This window comes from Glycine max, chromosome 18 (genome assembly GCF_000004515.6).
Source record: "Glycine max cultivar Williams 82 chromosome 18, Glycine_max_v4.0, whole genome shotgun sequence".
Classification (NCBI taxonomy): domain Eukaryota; kingdom Viridiplantae; phylum Streptophyta; class Magnoliopsida; order Fabales; family Fabaceae; genus Glycine; species Glycine max.
In genome coordinates, this window is record NC_038254.2 from 4,842,453 (window position 1) to 4,868,166 (window position 25,714).

Here is a 25,714-nt window from a genome sequence, read left to right on the forward strand (position 1 = left end):
GTATTACAGACCCAAGATATTTAAACCGTGTGACTTGAGGGATAATATGATCTCCTATTTTCACCTCTGAGTTAGATACCCTCCTTCTTTTGTTGAACTTACATTCCATATACTCCGATTTGCTTCTGCTTAGGCGAAAGCCATGTGTTTCTAGAGCTCGTCTCCAAGTTTCCAACCTCTCATTCAACTCCTCCCTCGACTCTCCAAGGAGGACTATGTCATCTGCAAAAAGCATGCATCTCGGCATATTAGTAAGTTGATATAATATAACTATTTCTAATGCTTTTCTTTTATCATAATGTAATTTCTATTCTGTAAGTTTAAATTATACAAATCAAACGTATGAATTAATTGGTATAAGGTTATTTTAACTTTATTAATAATTTTGAGTTTGAATATATTCAAAATATATAATTATATATCTTAAATAACTTCTTAAGTAAAAACTTATGTATTGAATTTTTTATAGAAATCATTTTCTTTTAACTTCTCCCAAGATCTAAGGTGTTTAAGTTTTTTTTTTTTTTTTTTCGCTTAAGTTGATTTTAGTTCATGAAAAAGCTTAATATGCATTTTACTTGCATGCTTTCTTTTTCTATAAATGAAAAAGCGTTTATACTCTACCTTCTAACATGCTTTTGCTTTATCTAAAAAATTTTGCTTTTTTTTTTTCCTTTCTATCTTTCAAATTATAGGTATACATTGGAGTGTATAAGTATTATTTTCTTTATATTTTAGGCAACATGATTTCAAACAAATTGACATATATATACGGAAACATATAACGCTATATATAGGCACGGTATCACTGCATCATATCATTATTATCATAGGATCAAAAGCTTCATCTTATGTCCTTAAAATTCTACGTACACATAGTATATCTTTCTTTTATGAGTTTGGCCAATCATGGAAAGCTTCGTTCTTCTTATTTCGTTTCTTGTTTTCCTTTTTGGGCGCAACCTGCACTTTGAAATTAAAACTCAAAATCAAAACTGTAATGGAAGCATGCATGTGAGGTTACCATTTCATGTTTCTGCTCAGAAGCCAAAACGGAAAAGGAAAAGAAACTGTACACTTGCATATCAAGGCCGCAACCGAAAAAGCTTACCAATGATGACAAAAGAAAAAAAAAAGTAATGGATTCCTGGAATTGCTAGTTACAAAAAGAAAATGAAAACAATAGAACAATAATTATTGTCATATATATTTGTCATGCATTATTGCTGTTGGTTCACGTGGCTCACACAATAATTGGATTTTACTTGTTGCAATAGACAATAGTAGGCAAAATTTGTCAATAGCTAGTGGTACACATGTATAGCCGAATGAAATAAGTCCCACTGGCCACAGTACTTAGCATAATTAACTTACAAGAAAGTGTAACCAATATACTAATTTAGGTTGACACTGGCTTCTGTGTTAATTAAGGTATAGGACTAGGGCCATTTCTTATACCTCATATCGTTATTCACGCTATGAAAGTGGTTGGAATATTGATGCAAGTTATTGAAGGATCAATACTAAAGGGGCTCTCTATTTGGTGCAAGTTGAATCATCTTCATAGTCTTTGGGATGCAACTAATTAAAGATATATACTAGAAATATTAATTGGAACTAATTGGTGAGTTTTGTCAGTTACTTTTTGTCACATGTTGTCATGATAAACATATGGTGTCAAGCATCAAAAGACCCTAGTTTTGGGAGATTTCATTTTTTTTATAAACCAAAAATTTATTAATAGAGCAAAAGGGGTATGAAAAGATGCGAGACTAGCTAAGAAAAGAAATACATTGGGTGTGATAAAATTATAGCCATATTTATGGAGGAAAGAAAAACTACACCGAAGTTCAAAATGAAATCTCTTTACCTCAGATTGAGAATAATGTCTTTGTAAAGACAAGGAAAAATGATCCCAAGTCTCAACTCTTGTACAGAACCAGAATGTTTGAAGAGTCGATATTTGACAAAAAAGTGGTCATTAATACAACGTGAGAGACTTTGTAAATATCCTGATGTTAGTTTCCTTCTCGACAAAACATGCAACTTTAAATGGTCATAAAGATCTCGAAAACATGCAACTTTAAATGGTCATAAAGATTTCGAACTCTTTATATGATTTGTCAAGTCAATTTTGGACTGATGTTCAAGGATTAATATAAGGCTAGCTACTGTGTATACGTGAGAGTCTTGTTTAAGAGTGAATCTACTTTATTTAATTTAATATGTATCATATTTTAATCCACTAAAAGGGTAAGCATGCCCCTATTTGTTTTGTTTACTTGAAGACAAATTAACTAAGTGAAGTAAGGTCTTGTCTCTGAAAAAGGTAGACGCTTATAGGCGATGGCTAAGGTGAAGATATGAAAACATGCCTCACCTGTGCTGTCTAGTTTACTACTACATTTTCTTTATTAAAATGTCTAAGAAAGTGGTTTGTATCTTGATTTCTATTCAGTGGAATTTTCATGGTTGAGTGTGGAAGATAGGAACAAAATTTATTGAGTGAAGCGGGATAAAGTGTGGAAGCCATTGGAAAAAGGGGGATCGGGGATTAGAAAAAATAGAATTGTATGTTCAATATTATTATTTTGTTGACTAAGTGAAGATGGAGTTTCCTAAGTGATCCAAAAGACATTTGGTCCAAGTTGTTTAATTTTAATCAAATATGGCGGTCATCAATTTTACAAGACTGCTCTCGAGATGGTTCAACTAGAAAGGATGTAAAGGATGTTTTGTTTAGGTCGAGAGATATTTACCTAATTGAGGGAATGCCTTGTGTGTCTTATAATATGTGGTTTTTAAGTGTCATTTCTAAAAGAGTAAGATCAAGTGAGCAGATTTTTGTTTTGGCACGACTCTTGGATTGAGGGGATTTCTTTGAATTATGCTTTTTCAAGTGTTTATTGGATTTTTATAGAGAATTAGCTAGGAAGTAATTATTGGGCGATTGGAATAGAATCTTGGTGTGTGGTGGTGGACATGGGTATGGTGTTGGCCTTTATTTGTGTAGGGGAAAGAAATAATGCTTGCTAACTTACTTCATCTATCTAAGCTTGCTTAATCTATCTAGATAGAAGGGAATGATGAGTGGATATGCATGGAAGTTAGGAAAACGATTCAAAGATTTTTACTATGAAGTATATATGGATATAATTGCAGGAATCAATTGATTTATTAAGAAAGAAAGTAAATTATTAAAGGTGATGAAAAATGAACTGAGTGAAATACCTAAAAAACAAACGTGATTTATTAAGAAAGAAAGTAAATTATTAAAGGTGATAAAATTTAATATATAGGAATAGGGTTTAATATACGATTCAGAAAACTTGTCAAAGTTACAAACAGTTAGCAATTTATTTATTTTTTGATAGTCACATCTAGAAAATTAATCTCTATGCTTTTTATGTAAGTTTTTAATTTTAAGTTGCTGAAACTGTGAAGTGAGCAAATTAAGCTTTGTCGGTTTTTAATTAATTAATTATTAGTCCATTCACTGTTTTGTGAACAATACACCTGGACTCACCATACGCTGATTACACAAATCAGATACTCTTGCATGTTTGTTTGATCATGGCCCGTGAACAATATATTCCATAGCTCTTTCTTCGAAATTCGAATTTCAAGTTTCATGCGCATGCAATTCAAATATTAATTCTTTGTTTTATAGCTAGCAAGCGAGTATTATTGAAAGCAAGATCGTTTATTTTTATATGTTATTAACAGTCTCTTATATATTCGATCACTTCTACATTCATAAAAAAAAAAATATATGCCGAATATAATGCCATGGATAAACACCTTCTTATATTATATATATATATATACACATGAGGAGAGATTAAATTATATAATTATAATTTTAATAATTATTATATAATTTTATAATTTTTAATTAAATAATATTTTTTAAAATTTATCGTTAGATTGAAATTTTTTTTCTTATAAATTATATATTGTAAAATTTTATATTAATTTAAAATAATTTATTATCTCATTCATATAAATTAAAATTAATGTAATACAAATATTTTAAAATATATTATAATATCGATGATTTAATTATTTTTAATTGTTTAATTTTAACAAAAATTATCTTAATAATATATCAATATAATTTAATCAATAAAAATCACATTTTATATTAATTTATAAAAATAATATAATAATTATTAAAATTACACCCATATAATTTTATTTCTCTAAATATATAAACACGGTACCTTATAACGATGCATGCAAGAGGGTTTCAATTAGCTGCTGTAGCACTTGTCACGGGCATTGCTTAGCATCTGATCAATTCTGTGCACTCAGATTCATATATTTCTGTGTTTTTCTGATCTTGATTCAGTAACCAGCATTGAAAGGAATTAGCTTTGCGAATAAAGTTACAAAACTATATAAGTTTTATAATATTAATTGGTAATATATATTTTCTCTTTTTTGGAAAGAATTATTGGTAATATATTTTTTGTTTATACTGTTTCATCATTAATATAACTTTTCTTGTATATGGTGGCCAATTCTTGTGAGTCCCTTTTTATATCAATCGAAATTGAGCTTATGTAATCAACTTTTTTTTTAATTATTAGTTATAAAATAGATATAAGAGCAAACTAAGCAGTAATGGAATATTGGAACTACTGAAATTAAACACTACTATGTATAGAGTTTAATTATTTTCTATAGCATTTAAAATAATTTTTACGGACATTAATTTGATATTTCTTTAAAAAAAATGAATAGTAGTTTAAATATTTCATATAAAAATCAATTTCTTATCTTGGTGAAACAATTTTTTAAACAAAACACAGGAGGACATATGTATTAAGTGCCTGATGCAGCAAATAAAAAAAAAATCTTTCATCCCTTTAAATCTTTATATAAATTAAAAACAATTTATGTCAATTAACTACCTTTTCTCCCTCTCCCTCTATAACTCCTAACAATGCCGTTTTACAAGCGCTTTGTGGTCTGAGAATGTAATTACATCAAATATTTAGAAGAATAAATTTATAGCTTAAAATAGTCTTATTTATTTAGCTCGAGTAAAATCACTTTTAGTAAAATATACATGCGATTTATATATTAGAAAAAAAAACATCTTGAGCTAGGTAGGCTTCAAAGAATTCAACAATGAAATTAGTTTCTAAAATTATTTTACTCTCACCTCTTTTTGTTTTTTTTTTTCTTTCACACGTTTTTTGTTTATTTTTTACATATATAAAAAAAAGTAGAAGGGTGTGAAAAGAGCAAAAAAAATGATATAAATAGAATTACTCAATATAATGTCCTTGAAGCAAATCTACCTGGTCAAACCCAGACTTTCGTTCTTCATGATCTCCTCCCTGAACTTATTGAATGGTTTTGGTCCATTAAGACTTAAAGATGTTGTTGAATGGGGATTGCTATTGGCCCCTATTATCTTTCAAAAATTTTAAAAACATCATTTCCCACAATGCACAATGGAAATACACATTCATGGTACTAATGGAGTACAAAAAATATTATGCAACAATCGGGATTGTACAATGGAATTTGATTAAGTTGTACTTTTTTTTTTTGCACCCCGAATTAGTGGAATGAAATTGTATTTTTATTGTGTAGCTGATTTTATGAAAAACATACACAACGAAATCATGATTCCATAGTGCAAGTGAGGGTTAACAGTGAATATATAACGAAAACATGATTTCGTTGCACAGTATAAATTGAATCATATTTCTGTTATAAATTTTTTTCATTATTTGATAAATAAAAATAACTTAGGTATTAATTGCATAATTTGCAATTGAATAGAATCACAATTCCATTGTGTTGTAATTTCTATAGCACAACAAAATTGTGATTCTATTGTATTACAGAAATTGCAACACACAAGTGTGACATTGTAAGTGGGAAATAGTGAGTGTCAATATTAGAGAAAAAGAGACAAATGATATTTTAGTATTTGTGCATTGATGAAAGGGATCAAAAACAATTTTGGAGGAACCAATTAATCTCAATCCCCTTCTTGAATTTCAATGTCCCTTTTTTTATTATATGGGCTTGACCCATTAAAAAATCCACCTCATTAATAATGTAATTTATGTAAAAAGCATATATCATATGAGAATAATTATCTTATGTGAGAATGAGAATAATTAATCTCAATCGTTAAATTAAAATGAAACATCAAAATTAAAATATTTTAAATTTAAATTAAAACTTCATCTAATCATAAAATTTTCACAATATTTACCAAATAAAAAATCAAATATATTAAAAATTTAATTTAATTAAGTCAAGATCATATCATAATCACCATGACAACTGTAATCATCGTCATCATCACGTCACCATCACCTTGGTGGTGGTGGCGGTGGCAAATGCCTGATCATAGGCAAATCCCCACAAAACAATTGAGCCAAAAGCAATCACCACCGACCAATCAACCCAACATCGGCAAACCCATGCACTAAACAACCATGATTGGATGTTATCACAGCATCAGCACCGCGGGTTCAATTTCTTGCGTCCCTTCTTAGTCACTGCTCGCGTGTCCATGATTGGTTGCTATCAACAGCAACAGTACTACACGCCAGTGTAGACCCCGTGCATGCTCTCTCACTATTTTTTTCTCAGATTTAATAATAACTTTCTTATCAGAATTAAATACTTTTGTTCTCATTGAAGCTAATGTTGTTTCGTTTGGCAGACCACTTAGGCTTCGGTCGGAGGTGAGAAGATGGATGCCTGAGAAAAAAAAAATCTAAAATTGTTGGGTGTGATTGGTGAAAAATGGGAGACAAGACAGAAATGAAGCCTAACCGAAAGATAAAGAAATGAATTTTTTATTTCTTTCTAAAATAATAATAACTATTATTATTAGGGGAAGGGAGACACTCCTGCCTCTCTCTATATCTCAAATAAAAATGAAATAAAAGAAGAAAAAAAGATTTAGAAGTTAAAGAAAATATAAGTAAAAATAAGTAACTAACTAATGGAAGTTTAAAAAGAGAATATCTGAATTGGAAGTTTAAAAACTAATGGAAGACACAAGAATAGAGTATTTTCAATGTTATTAGTATAGATTATGTCCTTAAATCAAGGAATTAAAAAAAGAGTTAGAATGGTTTTTTTGACTAAAAATTATGGTGTACAATACTAACGCATTCCAAGTGAAAAATAGATATGTTGGCATTAAGAATCTTTTATCTATCTATATCTCTCTCTATATATAATATGTAACTAATACTATTCCATCTTAGTGTCTTATCATATTAAATAAATTGATGTTAGCTGCTAAGAGAAATGTTTATTTTTCGGCGTCTAATTAAAGCATTTAAGGCTGTATAGACAATATTGCTTCTCGTCTCGTACAATAAAAGCCTAGTATTTGTTTTAACAGGTGGGGGAAAAGAAAACTGCAGTAGTTACCTTTCTGCATATTATTGATTGTGTGTAACATGCATTCAGCAAACCATGGTATAAAAATAAATTAATTTGGTGGTGGTGAGTGAAAGATGCTACTAATTTATTTTTTTTAAAATAGCCGCCCTACGCTAATTGAAGATCCTCGTGTATATGTCACATCCTGTGGAATTTTAAGGGAAGACGGCAATAACATTTCACAGTCATATTCATGGCCAATGACAAAAAAGAGACTCATGGTCAAGCTACTCAGCACTCACAAACCTAGCGTGCAAGTTAGGTCGAGTTTTTAGATGGAAACTTATGGTACCATTATCAGCCATTCACCAACATTTAATTCACCTGAGGAAATTAATAGAATTTGTGTCATTAAGCATTACTCACCATCTCATTATGATTGTTATCCTAAATTATTTTACATAAATTAAAAAAAAAATCAATAAATACATAAAAAAGAATAATAATTTTACAAAATTAAATTTATATCATTTTTAATTCATTTATATATATTGTTGCTCTTTATTAATATTATAAGACATATAAATGAAAAAAATTAATTAATATTACATTAAAAAAATTATGATGACAATCATTTTGAGATAATTTTTTTCACTTAGCACAATAATTATAATGAGACAGAGGAAGTATCATGTGTTTCAAAATTATTTTAATATTAAAGATATTTCTCTACATGTCTAAAATCATTATATTTTAAAATTAATTAATCATCTAAAATCTATCTTTATATATTATAATATGTTCTTTTAATACTGACTTAATCTTTTGATATAATCTTTTTAAATAAACAATGTAATATTTTTAGAAGGTCATCTATCTCATAACTACTCTAAGTCAAACACATTTAATTATGAAGTTCTTAAATAATGGATTACCAAAAAGTAGATTGATCTTATTGGTATAAGTAGTATCAACTAATTCTTTTAAGTCATCCTCAGCTGCGTAGTCTCACACTTGTATAGTCTCTAGATCAATATCATTCCAGTATGATTCGATCAAGATGTTACATATCCACCAGCTTCCGCCTGATTTGTCTTTGTACCGCACCACCGTACTGAGAAAAGGTTTGTTCTGATACCATTTGTAATATCCATGATTTTTTATTTATCGTCGACTCTCACTCTACGACACTTCATCGGTGACACTTCACTCAACATCCTTGTTGATCATAACCCTTCGTAGATAGCCCTTTCTGAGACATCAAAAATCACTTATGTCTGCTTTCAGGATCAATGACTAACCCTACAACTCAACACAAGACTTTTCAGTATGTTTTATCATTACTCACCCGCTTTCCAAAAAACTTACTAGAAGGTCGCCCTTCCCATAATTACTCTAAGTCAAACATGTTTGACTGTAAAATCCGTAAGTGATGGGCTATCGAAAAGAGAAGTATATGCATTTTGTTGGTATAGGTAGTACCAATTAATTCCTTTAAGTTATCCTTAGCTGTACAGTCTCATACCGGCACAATCTATGAATCTCTCTCATTCTAGTATGATCCGATCATGGTGTTACAAACAACACATGTCATTCTTAAATTTTTTTATTCAAAATTTATTTTTTAATTAATTAGGAATATCCCTCCCATTAGTGGTAGAGCTTAGTGTACACATAATAGGGCTTTTCAATTTTGTTTTGCATATATATAATCATTAAAAAATATTTATATTTTTAAGTTAATAATAAAAAAAATTGTATAATATATTCAAAATATTCTTCCAAATTATTCTCTTATCATTTATTAATAATTTTAAGTTACTAAAAGAGGATAAAGAATTTTACAAGCAAACTCATTTATTCCTCCATTATTAATAATTTTAAGTCATTAAAAGAGAATAAAAAATTAATTTACTATTTTTTAGTCATGAAAAAAAACATAAATTAAGTAAGTAATCTTTCGTAAAAAAAAATTAGTATCATAGAAAATTTATGCTAATAATGGACTTTAAGGTTTTGTTTTTATGACATCAACCATTATAACTGATTTAACAATACTTTTATACATTAACTGTTTTAATTATTAAAAAATATACAATATTACTTAAATCTACTCATTTATCTTGCGAATTATTTATGTAGAATACTTAATGTTTTTTTTTTCAAAATTCTCTTACAAACTTTACTGTAATTTAGCCCCAAAAAAATATGGTAAACTAAAAAATATTTATGATGATTTAATTTACTTAATGATTTAATTTTTTACAAAAATATTTATGATGATTTTTCTTATTCAATAGTGGGAGGAGATATAAAAGTTGCAAAAGAAAGAAAAATAAGAAATGTTATTAGTAAAGTAGAAAATTATTTTAATATCATAAAAGCCAATAAACTAAAAAATATTTAAATAATATTATTAAATATTTAAAATCATCCATAAAAAATATTATACTATAAAATTGTTATATTTAATTTCTATATTGTATTTTTAATTATTTTAGCCACACCAAATATATTTTTTAAGCTCCGCCACTGCCTTCAATAGTTGCAAACATATTAAAAATATTCTTCTCTCTTTTAAAACATGCAAGTATCACACTGTATTCTTTTCTTATATTAAAATAAACAATTTAATTTGTTTAACTTAATATTGTTAAATAATATTTTTTTTAAGGATTCTAAAATAAAGTTTTTAAAATATATTATTTAATTAAAATATTTTTTATTTTCCAAGTTATTCTCCATTCACTACTCTATGCCTACGCATAGTTGGTTTTTCTACATATTACTGTTGCTAGATATGTTACAAATTTTTTAATGTGTTGCATTTTAGGTCATTATGACCTTCTGCTTTGTGTGTCATTTAGTACTTAGCCTTTAATGTTTAAATATCTTTTTCACCTTTATATCGCACATGTTACGTTTTTAGTGTTTCTGTGTTTAGTGTGAGGATTTTGTTAAGATTGGAGGTGTCTCAAAAGTGATTTGATGTATTATGAATTATGCGGGTTTGAACCTTTTTGAGTTTTTAGACATTAATCTCAGGTTTTGAACTTTTTGATCGAGATGGCTTAGAGGAGAACGAATTGGGTGTTTTTAGTCACTCACTCTCTTGCATGTGGTTTGATCTTCTATCCTTGTTTGTTTGTTTTGCTTTCATAACTATGTACGAGTAGTCTTTTTTTCTGTTCGGATTGGGCATTAGCCTTGTGATTTGTTAATGAGGTAATAATTTCAATTTACTTTTGTGTGAATCTTGTGTGATTATCTTGTTAAGTAAATTTGGTCTGCGTTTCACATATATATCTTTTACGATTTGGAGAAGTACGGAAAGGAAAATCCAACAATACACCAAAATTATAAGTGAAGACTTAGGAGAGAAGTCTCATGTACTTGAATTCATGATAGGAGAGAAGTATATATTTTAATATAAAAAGCATTGCCTAATATTCATGCCTGTCAAGGGAAAAAAGTGTATTTAGCTAATTTATATTTAGATAAAAGTGTTACATTTTTTATATTCCAATTAAATTCATTGATAAATATTAAATGTATTAAAATTGTCATTATTAATATTTTTTTAATAAAAAAATATTATTAATATGAATATTTTTAATTGGCTTATATACAGGGTCATGCAAATTAGTAGACAAATTAGGCATCAGCCTAATGCCCCCAAAAAAAAAATATTTTTAAGTTCCTAAATTTTTTTTATTACTAACTATTAACAAATTTTAACTGATCAAAATAAAATAATTTAGAATCTCTCTTTTCCCTAAAAATTAGTCAATCAATATCATCTTTTTAAAAATTAACCAATATCACAATTAATGTCATTTAAAGTATTTTATTTATCCCAAAAAAATAAATCTCTATTAACTTTCCTTTAACTCATCTCAATTCCCTACCTAACGTATCTCACTCTCCAGACTTCATTCTTCACGTTTTTTTATCTCCTCATCTTCTGTTCATAAAAAAAATCTATTCTTCTCCTTCCCTTGAATGAAACTTATTGTCTATTGATCAAACTTTGTCTCCGCGGCTCAACCTTTGGATTTGACATCGTTTGGATTCTGAACGCCTATAAACCGCATACATCACGGCGTCCCGCGTATGGAGCCTTTCATCTTCATCCCGATGGATTGGTGGAACGATTTATTTCACGGGCAAGATTTTGGGTACGCAGCAATACAATACGTATCATGTAACACCCTTGCATCTGACACAACATCTAAACAACAAAATCTCTGTCTGTTTCCAATTCCAGGTTCTATCATTCTGTTCATCGATCATCATTTTCTATATTTATTTTAGAGTTTAATTTATTTAGATTTCTTTAATATTAAGTTAATTTTTTTATTTTGATTATTTACAAAAGAAAATGTCAAATAGAAAATATGAATCTGGTTATGAAAAATTAAAGAAAAAATAAAAAGTTGAAAAGTTAATTGAATCTCAACGTGGTGCCCTTGATAAATTTGTTATTATTCATAAAAATGATGCAGAAGCAAGTTCGATAGGTGAAAATGTGATAAAACAATCACTGATAGATTATACTGACAACGAGAAAAATGTTATAGAACAACCACCTATAGATAATATTGATTTTGCAGCTAAAAAAACTAAAAGATTAATATAAAAATTGATATTTTATATAATATACTAAATCTCTTTAAAATTCTTATAAAAAAAAGACTCTTTTAACATTTTCGCCTTAGGTCCCAAAATATTTATACACGATCCTGCTTATATACATTATATTAATAACATAATATATAATAATACATACCACTTGATTTTCTATATTAATAAAAACAAGTTTAATACTTAACCATTACGCACAGACACGTATTATTTTATTTTTATTGTTTTAATATTAGAAACTGATCAATTATACTTGAAAAGGTAAGTGCACTGAATCCTACATTCCATACTTCCATCATTCCATGGTTTTCATATTTTTTCGATTTATATAATTATTTAGAAACTAGTTTTAATATAATTATTATAAAAGTTGATAATATTATTATATATAATAAATTATGATTGAATTATTGTAAAAAAAGAAATTACACTATCACTACCACGACATTCATTCTAATTAAATTCTTCATATTTAATAATAAAATAGATATATATTTGAGGTTTGTATAGTTAAACAATTATTTATTATATATACAGATGGTGATTAAAGTAATTGAGACACTTATTTGCTTGAAAAAGAAAGAAAGCAAAAACTAAATGAATATATGTCTTTGATCACAAGCAAAATTTATCTTATTTATTAGCTAATAATTAAAATAAAAAAGGTGAAGATTACGTTCGTTAATTAATGATGCAATCCAAAGTAATTGGACGGTGCTGTGTCTTTTAAACCCACCACACATGGCGGGTTGGCGGTGCGTGCCAACCATCTTCGTTTTCTTCCAAGTTTCTCATCTGTGGTATATATGATGACGTTTTTACACGATAAATTAATACTATTTTTTTATAACATAGTTAAAATATTTTTAAAATAATATAGAGATATAGAGCAGAAAGAGAAAAAAGGGAATGAGAGAAAATAAAAGAGTAAATTAATTCGGTGAAGGAAAAAAGAAAACAGTCCATGCCTACATATGTATTAGTGTTAAATGGTCCGGATAGATGTTAAGGGATAAAATATGTTATTTTATTCTTTGTAATTGATGTAAATTAAAACTTGGTTTCTAATTTGAAATTGATGAATTTGATTCTTATACTTTAAAAAATAAATGAATTCAGTCCGTATTTGATCCCTGTCGTCAGTGTCAAATTAAAGATTAAATACACATATTTTTATCGTATAACAATTAAATTCGATTTGCAGGAACCAAAAAACATATTTTACTCGAGCTAATAATATGATTGATGATCTCGAATAGGAACATTTTTATAGTTATTATTCGACAAAAGCAATTTTAAAAAAAATTCTTTAACAAGAATGTTTTAATGGTATTTTTAACACCTTATCTCTTTCAATTCATCCTTTTGATCTTTATTTGTTAATTGGATTTCAATATGTTTAAAAACAAATTATCAGTAATTAAAAATAATTTTGTATCATAATATAAATTGTTTGTTATAACTTTAAAATATAATGTATATGTTTAAAATATTTATTTATTGTAGATTTTAGTTACATAAAATAAATATTTATCTTGTGTAAGACTCTCACTAAAATATTAGTTAAAAAATAAACAAGCAAGTTTTACAATTTTCAAAAATAATTTTTTTCTAGTAAGTCTAACTTTAATAAACATTTTGTTAAGCATCTTTTTCTATTAAAATTGAAAATGTGGGCACCGATCCTATGAAAGATTAGTTCATTTATGTTGTAAACTCAAAACATAAATTGATACATAATGGGAAGCCGAGAGATGTGAGAAAATTGCCAACCCTTTTGAGCCATGCAGACCCATCCACGTGCCTCGATAATCTTTGCCCGATCATATAATGCTTTTTTTCCCCATTATTTCGGTGTAATTTGAAAAATAAGTCATATGTCATATGTATTATCCAATCAATTATGTAATGTCACGTTACATTATCACATCAAAATAATATATTTAATCAAATTTAATAAAATATTATCTAATAAATTTTAAATTTATCTAATAAAATAATATAACCTAACTATATCTAATAAATTGATCTCATAATTATCTTTTATTAGAATATATATATATATATATATATATATATATATATATATATATATATATATATATATATATATTATTTGTATCTATGAAATCTGTCTGTCAGCCAAGTGTGCCCATAAATATTGTTAGATATTTACCATTTACAGGTATATTAATTATAGACATCGATATTCTGATTTGACATTTTCCTCTCTCAACCTATGAATAAAGAGGTTTTATATCTTCAAGTAGAATTGATATTACTTTTTGAAGTGTCCAGAAAAGAAATACGTTTCAATTTAATAGTAAATATACTTTAATATTTTTTTTAATCAAAACTAGAGTTTTATAACTTTTATTTTGGTTAACTGTAAGTTTAATTTGTCCTTTAATTTAAATAATTAAGAAAACAAATTCATGGGACGTTTAATTTTCATACTTTTTCAACGAAAGAGGGACCAATTAATAGACTGAAAACAGCTAGCTCATTTATTTAAAGTGCAGCAAGCTGTTGGACATTGTGGACTTGTGGTCTTCGTCCCTACAATGGATCTATGACTGCACTTTCTAACCCATAATTTATGCTAGAGTTCTGAATAAATTCATTGACTATGTCAATAACACTCGTACTAATGTATCACTCTTTTTTATCGCTCTATATGTAATTAGTACGGTTCAATTGGTAATGTTTGTTGAGTTTGTGAGAAAAAAACTTAAGTGTGTCAAAAGTCTAAAATCAACCTTAGTCACGTACGTAAAGGAGATAGAAACTTGTAAAAATATTTTGAAATCATTTTAGTGAACCAAAAATATTTCTATTGCATGCGTTAAATTTAAACTTATTATTATAATATAGTTCTCCTTTTCTTATTATTTCATTTTTATTTATTTTTTCCTATTATTATTGTATCATATTATTTAGAATTATATATATTACTTTTTTAAAGATAATATTTTGAAAGATCACCAATTAACGTACACCTAAAGGTGGAGATATAATAGGAGTTCTTAATCCGTATGGTAATTATTGTAAGCCAATTTCATAAGAGGCTGGATTTAAATCCAGTATAATGTTCAACAAACAAAAAGTTGAAAATATAAAGTTTACCTAGTGATTGAGAATGGGATTAATTTAAGAGAGGGGAGTAGGGGGTCTAAAGGCCGGAGGTTAATTACAATTTTTCCTACCAATTATTTTTAATAAAACTAACAAATTAAGATAAGAAAAATATACACCAAAAGGTAAAGGGAAGTGGGGAAACAAAATAGAAAAGAAAAAGAGAAAAAAAATAATAAATGTAATGATAAAGAAAGAAATAAAAAATATGGGATAAAAAACAAAATAGATGTATATTTATATTTATCTACTATATATATTACGTACTGGTGTAAAATTTAGAGGAGATTTACAAGCCACATCTCCAGTGTATGCTAAAAAAGAAACAATACTCCTGTTAAAGTAAAATGTGTACCCTATTGTTTTTGTGAGAAAAACTTGCGAGTCCTAGCATGTAGAATCAAAGCCAAAAGAGTTCCAAGGAAACAAAAGGAACCCCACATGATAAAAGTGTTTCTGTAGCATTCCATGCCCATGCATTTCACATGCTCATCATGTTCATGCCCTTCCTTACGGTAAATAAGTGCAGCTGAGTAGCCAAATATAAGGGATCCAATAGGAATGTTGGCCACCACCACATTATGATTCACTGAGAAATGATTAGTACCAAATAGCTCAGTAGTTGTGGAAACAGCAATGGAAGTGATTGCTCCAGTACACACTCCAATCACTGCAGTGCTGGTGTAGAGGACAATGTCTGTTTTGTTGAGAAGTAAGAAAAATGCACCTGACATTGGAACCATCGCTGCCAACATAGAAGCAGGTCTTGAAATTCTACATTTTCCCCTTAAAACATAAAAAGTTATTATTAGACGTCATGTTAATAAAGAGAAGTAACAATAGTGTCGGAACTAGGATCCTAAGTCAGGAGATAATCTAATTAAAAAATAAAAATGAATAAGTATTAGGGGTTCAGATATAAAAAAATAGGATGGACAAAATATACACGGTAAAAATATTTATATTTAACTTTTAAAAAATGAGTAGTGCATGTGTACCCCTCTCTTATGTGTGGATCCGCCACTAAGTGATAGTGTGATACTGTATTCACTAAGGTTGGTCTTACAGTGAAGAATTTGAAAATTTTGCATGAGATGTTATATTTTTAAGCTCAATGTTTCTATTAAAAGAAAACTAATTAAAAAGATGAGCGGTGCTTTTAATTTTATTGTTCATCTTCATAGTTCATATTTATCATTGTACATCAACTAACGCATCTATAGTCATTATATGCATTAAATGAGAGGTGTAAATGCACTTGTTCAGGTTGGTGTTAGATGGTGGAGGTTAGCTATGAAGGGAACATTTACCTGTAGAAGTAGTACATAAGAGATGGCATGAGACGGCCAAAGAACCCAAACGATGATGACAAAGACACCAAAGATGAAATATTAGAGCAACCCCTGGATTCAGCTATTTGTCCCAAGTTATTAAGATATACTAAACCAACTGTTGCACCAAAAAAATAGACAAAGAAATATAACCAGAAATTTATTCTTCTCAGCATCAACTTCACTCCAACTTCTTCTATAATACCAACCTCTTCTTGAACTTCACCCTCTTTCACCTCATTCTCCACCCTCTCTTCACTAGTAGTATTCTCCTCCATAGTAAAATGGTAGATTCTCACTTTTTCTGTGTTTTCCTGAAGCTCCTTGATCTTCACTGAAAGAGGGACTAGTAGAGGCAAGAGAAGGGTCACTAGAATACCAACCAAGGTGCCTAGTGAGGATACTTTGCTTGTGACAAACTGCAAGCTGCTCAACACAGCATATATTCCAGTTGAAATGGTAATAACAAACATCACACCAAAACCAACACGCGTGTGCTTAGGACTTGTGACTTCTTCATCAATTTCTCTGACTAGAGGAGCTGCTATTAAACCAACTATCACAGGTAAGAGAGAGTTAAGGAAGATAAAGGCACTAGCCTTCTTGTGAGGAGAAACAGCATCAACAATGTTGGCATAAATCTTTGCACTTAGTCCTTGGTAGCTAGTTGTCATTCCCACGGCAACTTCGCGATCAGAAAAGAAGTTCCTTATGGTGACAACATAGCACACTGTGTTTATCCAACAAATGCTATTGCCAGCAAGAAAAGTTAGCAAGAACACATGCCAATAGGACAAAGAGGAGATTTGGTTGGTTATGTAGAGATATTGCACACCATAACCAACTAACCCAAGAGTTGAACCAATCAAGAGGACTAACCAAAGGGGGAGGTATATAGAAGCAAGGCCAGAAAACCAGCCAAAAAGCTTGCCTGCATCAGAGGCAAAAGCAAGGTTATTGAGTTGAACTTGGGAAATAGATAGAAGTTGCTTCAGTTGAGAAGAGTAAGTAGGGAAATTAGTGTTTGTGCCAATTATGGCTTGGAGCCAAATGATGCCAACAAGGCTTAGCCATTGAAGAGTAGTAGAAGGCATGGTAAATAAGAAGTTTTAGAAAGAAAAAGAAAACTTGAACTATACCCTTCTCACTAAGCTAATAAGATGATATGGGATGTGTGAAGGTTTATAAGTCGAGAAAAAGTGGAGTAAAAGCTAAAGTCAATGAATATAATGCCACAGGACTTAATCTGTGGAATAACGTTGGGTTCTGTATATGGGGATATAACTCAAGCATTGAGTAGACTCTTCAATTCTCACCTATTAAAGAAAAAGACAGGGGTTTTGTATCATGGAATACCACCGATACTAGAAAATATTGTGTGTCATGAATGCAGTTATGGGTAGTTAAGATTTTGAAGCTAAATCTGAACATAACATAGACTCGTTTGGCCTTGAGGACATAAACGGAAACTAAATTATGTGAAGTGGTGAAACACGCACGATGTCCTGAACTTCTGGCTGTCGGTGAAGTGCGCATCATTTTGAACACTTCCCACCAATTTTATCTCAGGTGAGTCCCTAGCTTCCTTATTATATAAACCATGATGTGATTATGATATATTAGTTATTATAAATTTTTTATATTATTTATTATGTTTAAGGATAAAAAAATTATATATTACATGATAAATTTTTTTATTGGTGATATATGTAGAGATATATTTATAAGAGAAAGAAATATATTATGTACATCAATATTTTATTCATGGTCTCTATTTATAGAGTAAAAGTGTAACAAAATTCAAATTAAATATCATCTTAATCTTAAAATTATTTTCTTAATCTCATAAATCTAAAAAATAGGATTAAATCTTTATTTTTATCTGAATAAATTCATAATATTTCAAATCTAAATAATATTCTAAAAATGTAAAATAAATAACAAATTATTAAAAGTAAACTAAATTATCCTTTCCTAAGATATATATCATACATATTCATAACATTTTGGACTTGAACTGATTTAAAGGATAATTGTTTCCCTATTGATTATATATTTCATAATTATAAATTTTGTATTTTTTTGCCTCCCAACCCCCTCGCCCCCTCCAAAAAAAAAAAGATGTCACTATTTTATTCATGAGCTCTATATTTAGAATAAAAGTGTAACAAAAATCAAATATTATCTTACTCTTAAAATTAAATTCCTATATCCTGAATCTAAAAAATATAATAAAATCACTATCTTTATCTAAAAAAATTCATAATATTTTTAATTTAAATAATATCATAAAAATTTGATGCAGATAAAAAATTCTTAAAAAATGAACTAAAATATCAAGCATATTCTCAACATTTCATACTTGGACCGTTTTGAAGGGAAATTATTTCCCTAGTGATCATATATTTGTTAATTATAATAAATATTGTGTTCGTCTTTTTTATATTAATTCTTATTAATATATTAAGATAAATAAATGCAAAACTTTTAAGACAAACCTCAAGATTATTTAATGAATAATTATAGAATTTTTATTAATGAAGACTTCACATTGGTAGAAAAAATCGAATTCATATTCTTGAAGAAATTAAATTTAGTTTTTACTTTCACATGTTGAACCATCCACATAAAATTTGAAAACCGAGAGAATTTATACACCGAGGTACGGTTGTGTTTCGTCGTTATGACGTGATCCGTGACACTGAATTGGGCATCAAAAAGTCGCTGTTGAGCCATCCACAGCATGGACCTACTTTGAAATTTAGAATCATTGTTAATCACATATCAATCTGAAGTAACTCGAATAACACCATATATTTTATATAACTTAATTATATTGATTGAATCAAGGACTTTATCTTATACTGTCCATCAACGTACGTAAGTATAAGAATTAATCTCAAATATCAAACCTAATTTTACTCTTCAAGCTACAAATTCCTTGTAAATTTGATTTGACATAACCAAAAACGACGAATGAACTTTAATTTGTAATTTTGCCTTTATCAGGACGGTACTGATTTGTTACGTGTAGTTTTCCATAAGCACCTGAACAGAAGAATGATAAAGCATTTCTTCGTCTGATTTACCATTAATAGTTATTTGAAACCTGGAGATACAAGTTACTGTACGTGTTCAAAATTATTAAGTATCTTAGTGGAAGAAGGACTTATCATGTTTAGTGATTGCAACAACAAAATTATATGATTTGCAACAAATAAAATTGTCCTCAACAATCAAATTTCTTAACAAATAAATTTTTCTCTCAGGAGAAAGATAATTAAACAAAAATGACGATTATAACTTTTATTCCAACGAGCATGTAAGAGTACTCACGTTAAGATCATATGGCACACACGTACTATTAATGTCAAATTCACACATGACATTAATAAAGAACACGTTCTTGCTACAAATTACCCGTCCCAATTCTCCATGTGCTTGATCCAGCCAGGAATAGTCCATTTGGTCTGACTTGGCTCTCTAAGTATAAGTCAGATTAAGGTTTTGTAAAAGGTTTATGTGATTAATTAAATAGATTAAGTTCTTACGTTGTTACATGGCACACAAATGTGAGAATATTCACACATGATATCCATATAGGGCAAGTTCACGTGTACAAAGATATCCTCTGCCAAATAGTAAACTGAGAATATGCTATTAGTCTCTGTTAAAATTTAGTGGTTTGGGGCCTAAGTTGGCTTGCTTAAGATCCAAGTCAAGTTAAGGTTTTTTAAAATGCTTATTGATCAAACTCATATGTATGTGTGAAATGTATGTGCGTGGACCATATTGACAGATATCGTATCAGAAGAGGAAGAGCTAATCTTAACCATATAATAATATTTAGATTATCAAATTATATACACTTAAATATATTTTTGGTTCATGTAATTTTATATTTTTTAATTATATTTTTTGTAATTTTTTTATTTTTAATTCATGTAAATTTGTATTTTTCTTAATTTTAGTCCTTATAATTTTTATTTTGTTTATTTCTAGTCTATATAACTGATATAAGTGTAATTTTCTCCATTTTGATCCTTGTAACTTGTAAGCATCCATTTATGAGGACTAAAAAAATATTATAATCCATTAAAAATATGTAAATTTATAGAAATAAAAAATGAACAAAATATTTTAGAGGAACTAAAACTAAAAAAACATAAATTTACGGAGATTAAAAATAAACAAAAAAAAACCTACAAAGACCATCGTTAAAAAACACAAACTTAATTACTATGATTAAAAACATATCTAAACCAATTATATTAGGATTGTATAATCAAAATTAATAAGAGACAGTTTAGTTTAAGAAAATATTTTGTTATTGTTTGTTCACTTAATTTTCTATTTTCAAAACTTTGTATAAAAATAATGAAATCAATCTTTTATTGTTTTTTATTTTCATTTTTATTATATCATCTGTTTAAAGAAAATAAAAGCAAAAAACAAAAACAAAATATTTTTAGGTATATTTTTCATCCTCAAAAATATAAAAATATTCAAAATTCATCCCTGCAAAATTTTTAATTTGTTTTTCATTCTCACAAAATTGAAATGTATCATTTTTTGGTTCGGATGTAAGTTCGGATAAATTCAAACCTTTGATGATGACTTGTTATATTGTTATACATATAATCGATGTAAATATGATATTTTTTACATAGGTTATACATGTAGATGTAAAATATGATATTTTTTAAATCAATTATACATATAACCAATGTAAAAAAAGCTATTCAGGTGGATTTGAATGTTTGAACCTTACTCCAAGCTAAAAAAACAACTCATTTTAATTTTGTTAGGACGAAAAAATGTACTGCAATTTTACAATGATAAATTTTAAATATTAATTTTAAATATTTTCATATATATGAGAATGAAACATATGTTTAACTTTTTTTGTTAATTTCAAACTAAATGACTCCTTGTCCAAAGAATCTAGCTCGATTGGTTGAACAACATGTATAAATTATTATAAATATGTTAACATTATTTTCAATTTTTACATATAAAAAAAAGAAGAAGAAAAAACTAAATGGCTACCTAATTTCTCTCAGCTATAATAGGTTCTATCTGTATGTGTGTGAACGCGTAGGGAGGTGTGCTGGGAATTGTTTCAAACTTATCCGGCCTAATGCTATATATAACGAAATCACTTCAAGGGAAAGCTTTCCACTTGAATCGAATAATGTGCGAAACTAATCATGGTTCCTATTGTAATGGGGGTTAAATTTTCAACCACGACAAAAGCACTAAAGCATGAAACATCACAATATGGCTATGGCTCACGTCACGAAAAAATAAATTGATCCGTAAATAGTCAATAAATATTACATATTGTAACAGCTTTGTCTGGTAAAGATCATACTTTACACTACACAAATTTAATAGAGTTGTTTCAGTGACCAGAAAGTTTGAATAATTTACATGCAATTTTAATAAGCTCAAACTCTATTGTTGTCGTCATATAAAATAAATAAATAAAATCCCTTCACCACTAGTTCAGCAAATAAAAAAGTAACGAAAACCTCACTTAGAAAAGCAGGACATGAATGGGAATGATGCTGATATCCTTATCATGTTCTTCTATCAATAATCTCTAGTCACATAAATCAAATAATTGAACATTCAATTTGTAAAAATAAAATGTTTCATTTCTTCATGGATGTATCCCTTATCTATTATGAGTCATAACTGCTGTCGATATATTGATGGTATCAGCTGTCCGCTGAGTCCCTTATTCCTTAAATTTTAAAAGATCAAAAAAGAGAAAACACAAACATACATGGATGCCAGTTTGAGTTAGTTTGGAGTTTAATTGATCATATCATGATATGTACGTTAGTCCAATTAAATCAGTAAGAAAAAAATTGTTTTACTTGGTGGAATATAGCAGTTTCTCGGCATAATATCTTGGTGGTTTGAAGGGAAACTTTAGTCATGGATGCGTAAGGGTGATAAATATATAAGTTGGATAAATTTTAATTTGGATTATGGTGGATAGATTAAAAATAATTCATTAATATATACATGAATACTTTTTTTTAATTTATTGGCGATTTTATCCAAATTATCTATAGATAACTTTTTATGGATGAATATTAATCTATCCATAAAATTATTTTAAAAATTAAAAAAAATTATGACTATTTCAAAAATATTTTTCTCAATATATGTTCACAAATATATTTTCAACTCATTCTCTATTCGAGTAGTCTCAACCTAGCTTCGGGCATTAGAATATCTTTAACTCAACGTTAGTTTGAATAACTTCATAACTCATCTTTGGTCAGAGTATCTTTAACTCAGTCTCGGTCAAAGTATTTTCAACTTGGTTTCACCTAGAATAATTTAACCTTAACCTTAGTCAAAACATATTCACCTCAACCTCAATCAGAGTATCTTTGACTCGACCTCGAGTAAAGCATGTTTTGCTAGGCCTCAGCCAAAGTATCTACAACTCAACCTCGACCAAGGTATCTTTGACTCGGCCATAATATTTTCATCTCAATCCTGTCTAGAGTAATTTCGCATTAGCCTTAGTTAAAGTGTGTTCAACTTGCCCCTAGTCAGAGTATTTTCAACTTGGCTTCAACCAGAGTAATTTCATCTTCGCATCAACTAAATCATCTTCACCTCAACCTCAGCTAGAGCATCTAAGGATCAACTCGAACAAAGCATCATAGTCTCAACCTTAGCCAGAACATCTTCGACCCGAGATTAGCCAACACATTTTTTGCTCGAGCTCATCCAAAGTATCTTTGACCCAGGCTTAGCTAGTGCATCTTTTGCGTGCTTATCCTTGACTAGCATGTCTTTCACATGATCTCAGTCAAAATATCTTCAACTTGACTTCAAGTAAAGTATCTTTGCTTCTGCCTCGACTAGAATATCTTTAACTTGGTCTCAGTCAAAGTATCTTTATTGACTCATTGACAAACATACCAAGTCGTCAAGTAGTATTCAATAAATAAGAGTTATCATTCCCACGGAGACTTGCACAAAACTTAACAAATATCACAAGTTTTTACTATCTAAACTAACAAATAAAAAATGATAATTTGAATATAGCATTCAATAATAAAGATAAAGCAAAACAAAGCTACAAATTACGATATTTTTGGGATTTTCAATAAATACACAATAAAATGATATGAAATTCAAATAACGAAGATTGTCGAGGTTACATTTCATCAAACCAAACTCTCTTTATACTAAAACATGATACTCAACTTGTAATCTAATGTTAATATCAATCATTGTTCAAAAACTGTACTCTAATCCATAATTCCTTATGTGAAAAGACTTAAGTTTCTCCATTAAACATTAATCATTTGCACATTTAACAAAGAAGTTTGATTTAAGCTCAATGACCCAAAGATAACCATTAACCCTCATCTTATTCATAGCTCCGAGGTTTAATGGATATTTTACCACAATTCAACATAAAAAAGTATTTTCCAATAGCCATATTACACTCAAGCTATGAGTGACCAATCCATAACAAGCATGAAGCATAGAAGTAAAAAGCTAACATTGAAGAACAAGATGAACATATAACACTACTTCAAAAGAAATACATGAAAGTATAATGTTTAGATACAATCTAACCCCAACAATAGAAGGGTTGGCTACCCATCTCCATGAATAGCATCCAAAAGCAAGAAATATGGAAGAATAATGAGAGGAGAAAGTTGGAGAGAAAAAACTTTAGTAAATAAGTTGTTTTTACATAATAATGAACGTCCCCAAAAAAAAAGAGTGTGAAAATCTATTTATACAATCCAAAAAATTTGTACTTAAGTGAGGGTCTGCTTAAGTCAAAAGTTTCAGGCTTAAACAGACACTACAACTTTGCAGTTTTGCACTTCTGTATAAATTCAACTTAAGTCAAAACCTATTTGGCTAAAGATTATTTTTCATCTGCAATATTTTTTTCATTTTTCTCCAAAAAGAAACTTCAATTTGAGTCCTTCAATCCCAACTTAAACATATTTGAGCCGTAATTTTCACTAAACCTTGTTCCAATAATGCAATTCAATCCATTTCAAATTTCTACAAATTAATTCATCAATAAGTATATGTGATCTAGAAAAATGACAAGTTAAAAGAGAACAAATTACAAATTAACAATTTACATAAAAAAGACATAAACAAAGTTTAAATAAGAAAAAGATAAAATAATTACATAAATCCACGTGTCTTAATTAAGTATTTTTGACAATTATCAATCTTCACAACCAAATTGTCCAAAGTAATTTCACCTCGATTAATGAAATTACACCAAAACTACCCATGAACATTCATATTAATGTGCAAAGGGTGTAATTTTTTTAATAATTTAAGAAAAAATTAAATATTAAAAAATACTGTATTGATTTTTATTCATTAAATATTAATTAGGTAATCCGTTAGATTTAAAAATAAAAGACGATGAATTGTTATCTATTCATTTAATTATATGGTTCATATAATTCGATCTAAGTCTTTTTTTTAACAACTGAATGGTGATTGAATTTTATATAAATTGAGTAGATGAATTACATATAAATAGATAGATTATTTTGCTACTATTATCGCTTCTAACCAAATTCATTCTTTAATCCTTTTTAAGTGGCATATTTAATTATAAAATTGACTACATGATGCTCTCAGTGTATTGAGTAAATAGCTCCTTAAGATGTCAACGTATTTCCTTTATGGCCCTAATATTTCGTTCACCAACACTAAACTAGGCCTCCCAAACGTTTTTCAACAGTTATTGCTTCGAGGATAGAACACACAAATAATTAATAAATAGGTACAACACCACGCCAAAGTAGTACAGGGAGTGAGAAATCCTATACAATTGATTTTTCCATTGTTGATCAACAAATGCTGAGTAAGGATATAAAAGAAAGTACAAAATCTAGGACATATATTCATTGGTGCTAATGTAGACAGTTGAGAGTGTGGGCGTGCGAGTGAGGAGATGAAGCCAAGAAGGAGAGTTTCTAAGAATATGGGCATTCATTTTCCATTTTCTTCTCCCTTATTTCCATATATACATTTGTTGGTTTTTTTTTTTTCTCTTTTAAACTCGTGCAACGAGGAAATTGTGTAAAATTATTTAGGGAAAACCAAACTTGGAAAAACAATGTTATCATAGAAAAAAAGCGGGTAAAGTGAAGGATTGACTTGAATAAACGTCCTACAATAATTAAGAGTGTTTTTGGATATCAGCTTTG

General features: G+C 28.6%; 1 protein-coding gene across 1 annotated transcript; it reads right to left on the bottom strand.

Moving 5' to 3' along the window:
• Positions 1-15,278: 15,278 nt before the first annotated feature.
• LOC100800763 (protein NUCLEAR FUSION DEFECTIVE 4) lies at positions 15,279-17,788 on the bottom strand. Its single transcript, XM_006602005.4, has 2 exons — positions 16,461-17,788; positions 15,279-15,936 (listed from the first exon to the last, which is right to left on the bottom strand). Exons 1-2 carry the CDS (start codon positions 17,573-17,575, stop codon positions 15,507-15,509), a joined length of 1,545 nt encoding a protein of 514 aa, XP_006602068.1. The 5' UTR covers positions 17,576-17,788; the 3' UTR covers positions 15,279-15,506.
• Between the last annotated feature and the right edge of the window lie 7,926 nt (positions 17,789-25,714).

Excerpts from the sequence above, each read along its gene's own strand:
- LOC100800763 (XM_006602005.4), bottom strand. The coding sequence starts at position 17,575 with ATGCCTTCTACTACTCTTCAATGGCTAAGCCTTGTTGGCATCATTTGG. Across the intron at positions 15,937-16,460 it reads CTTATGTACTACTTCTACAG|GGGAAAATGTAGAATTTCAA; the intron begins GTAAATGTTCCC and ends TTATGTTTTAAG.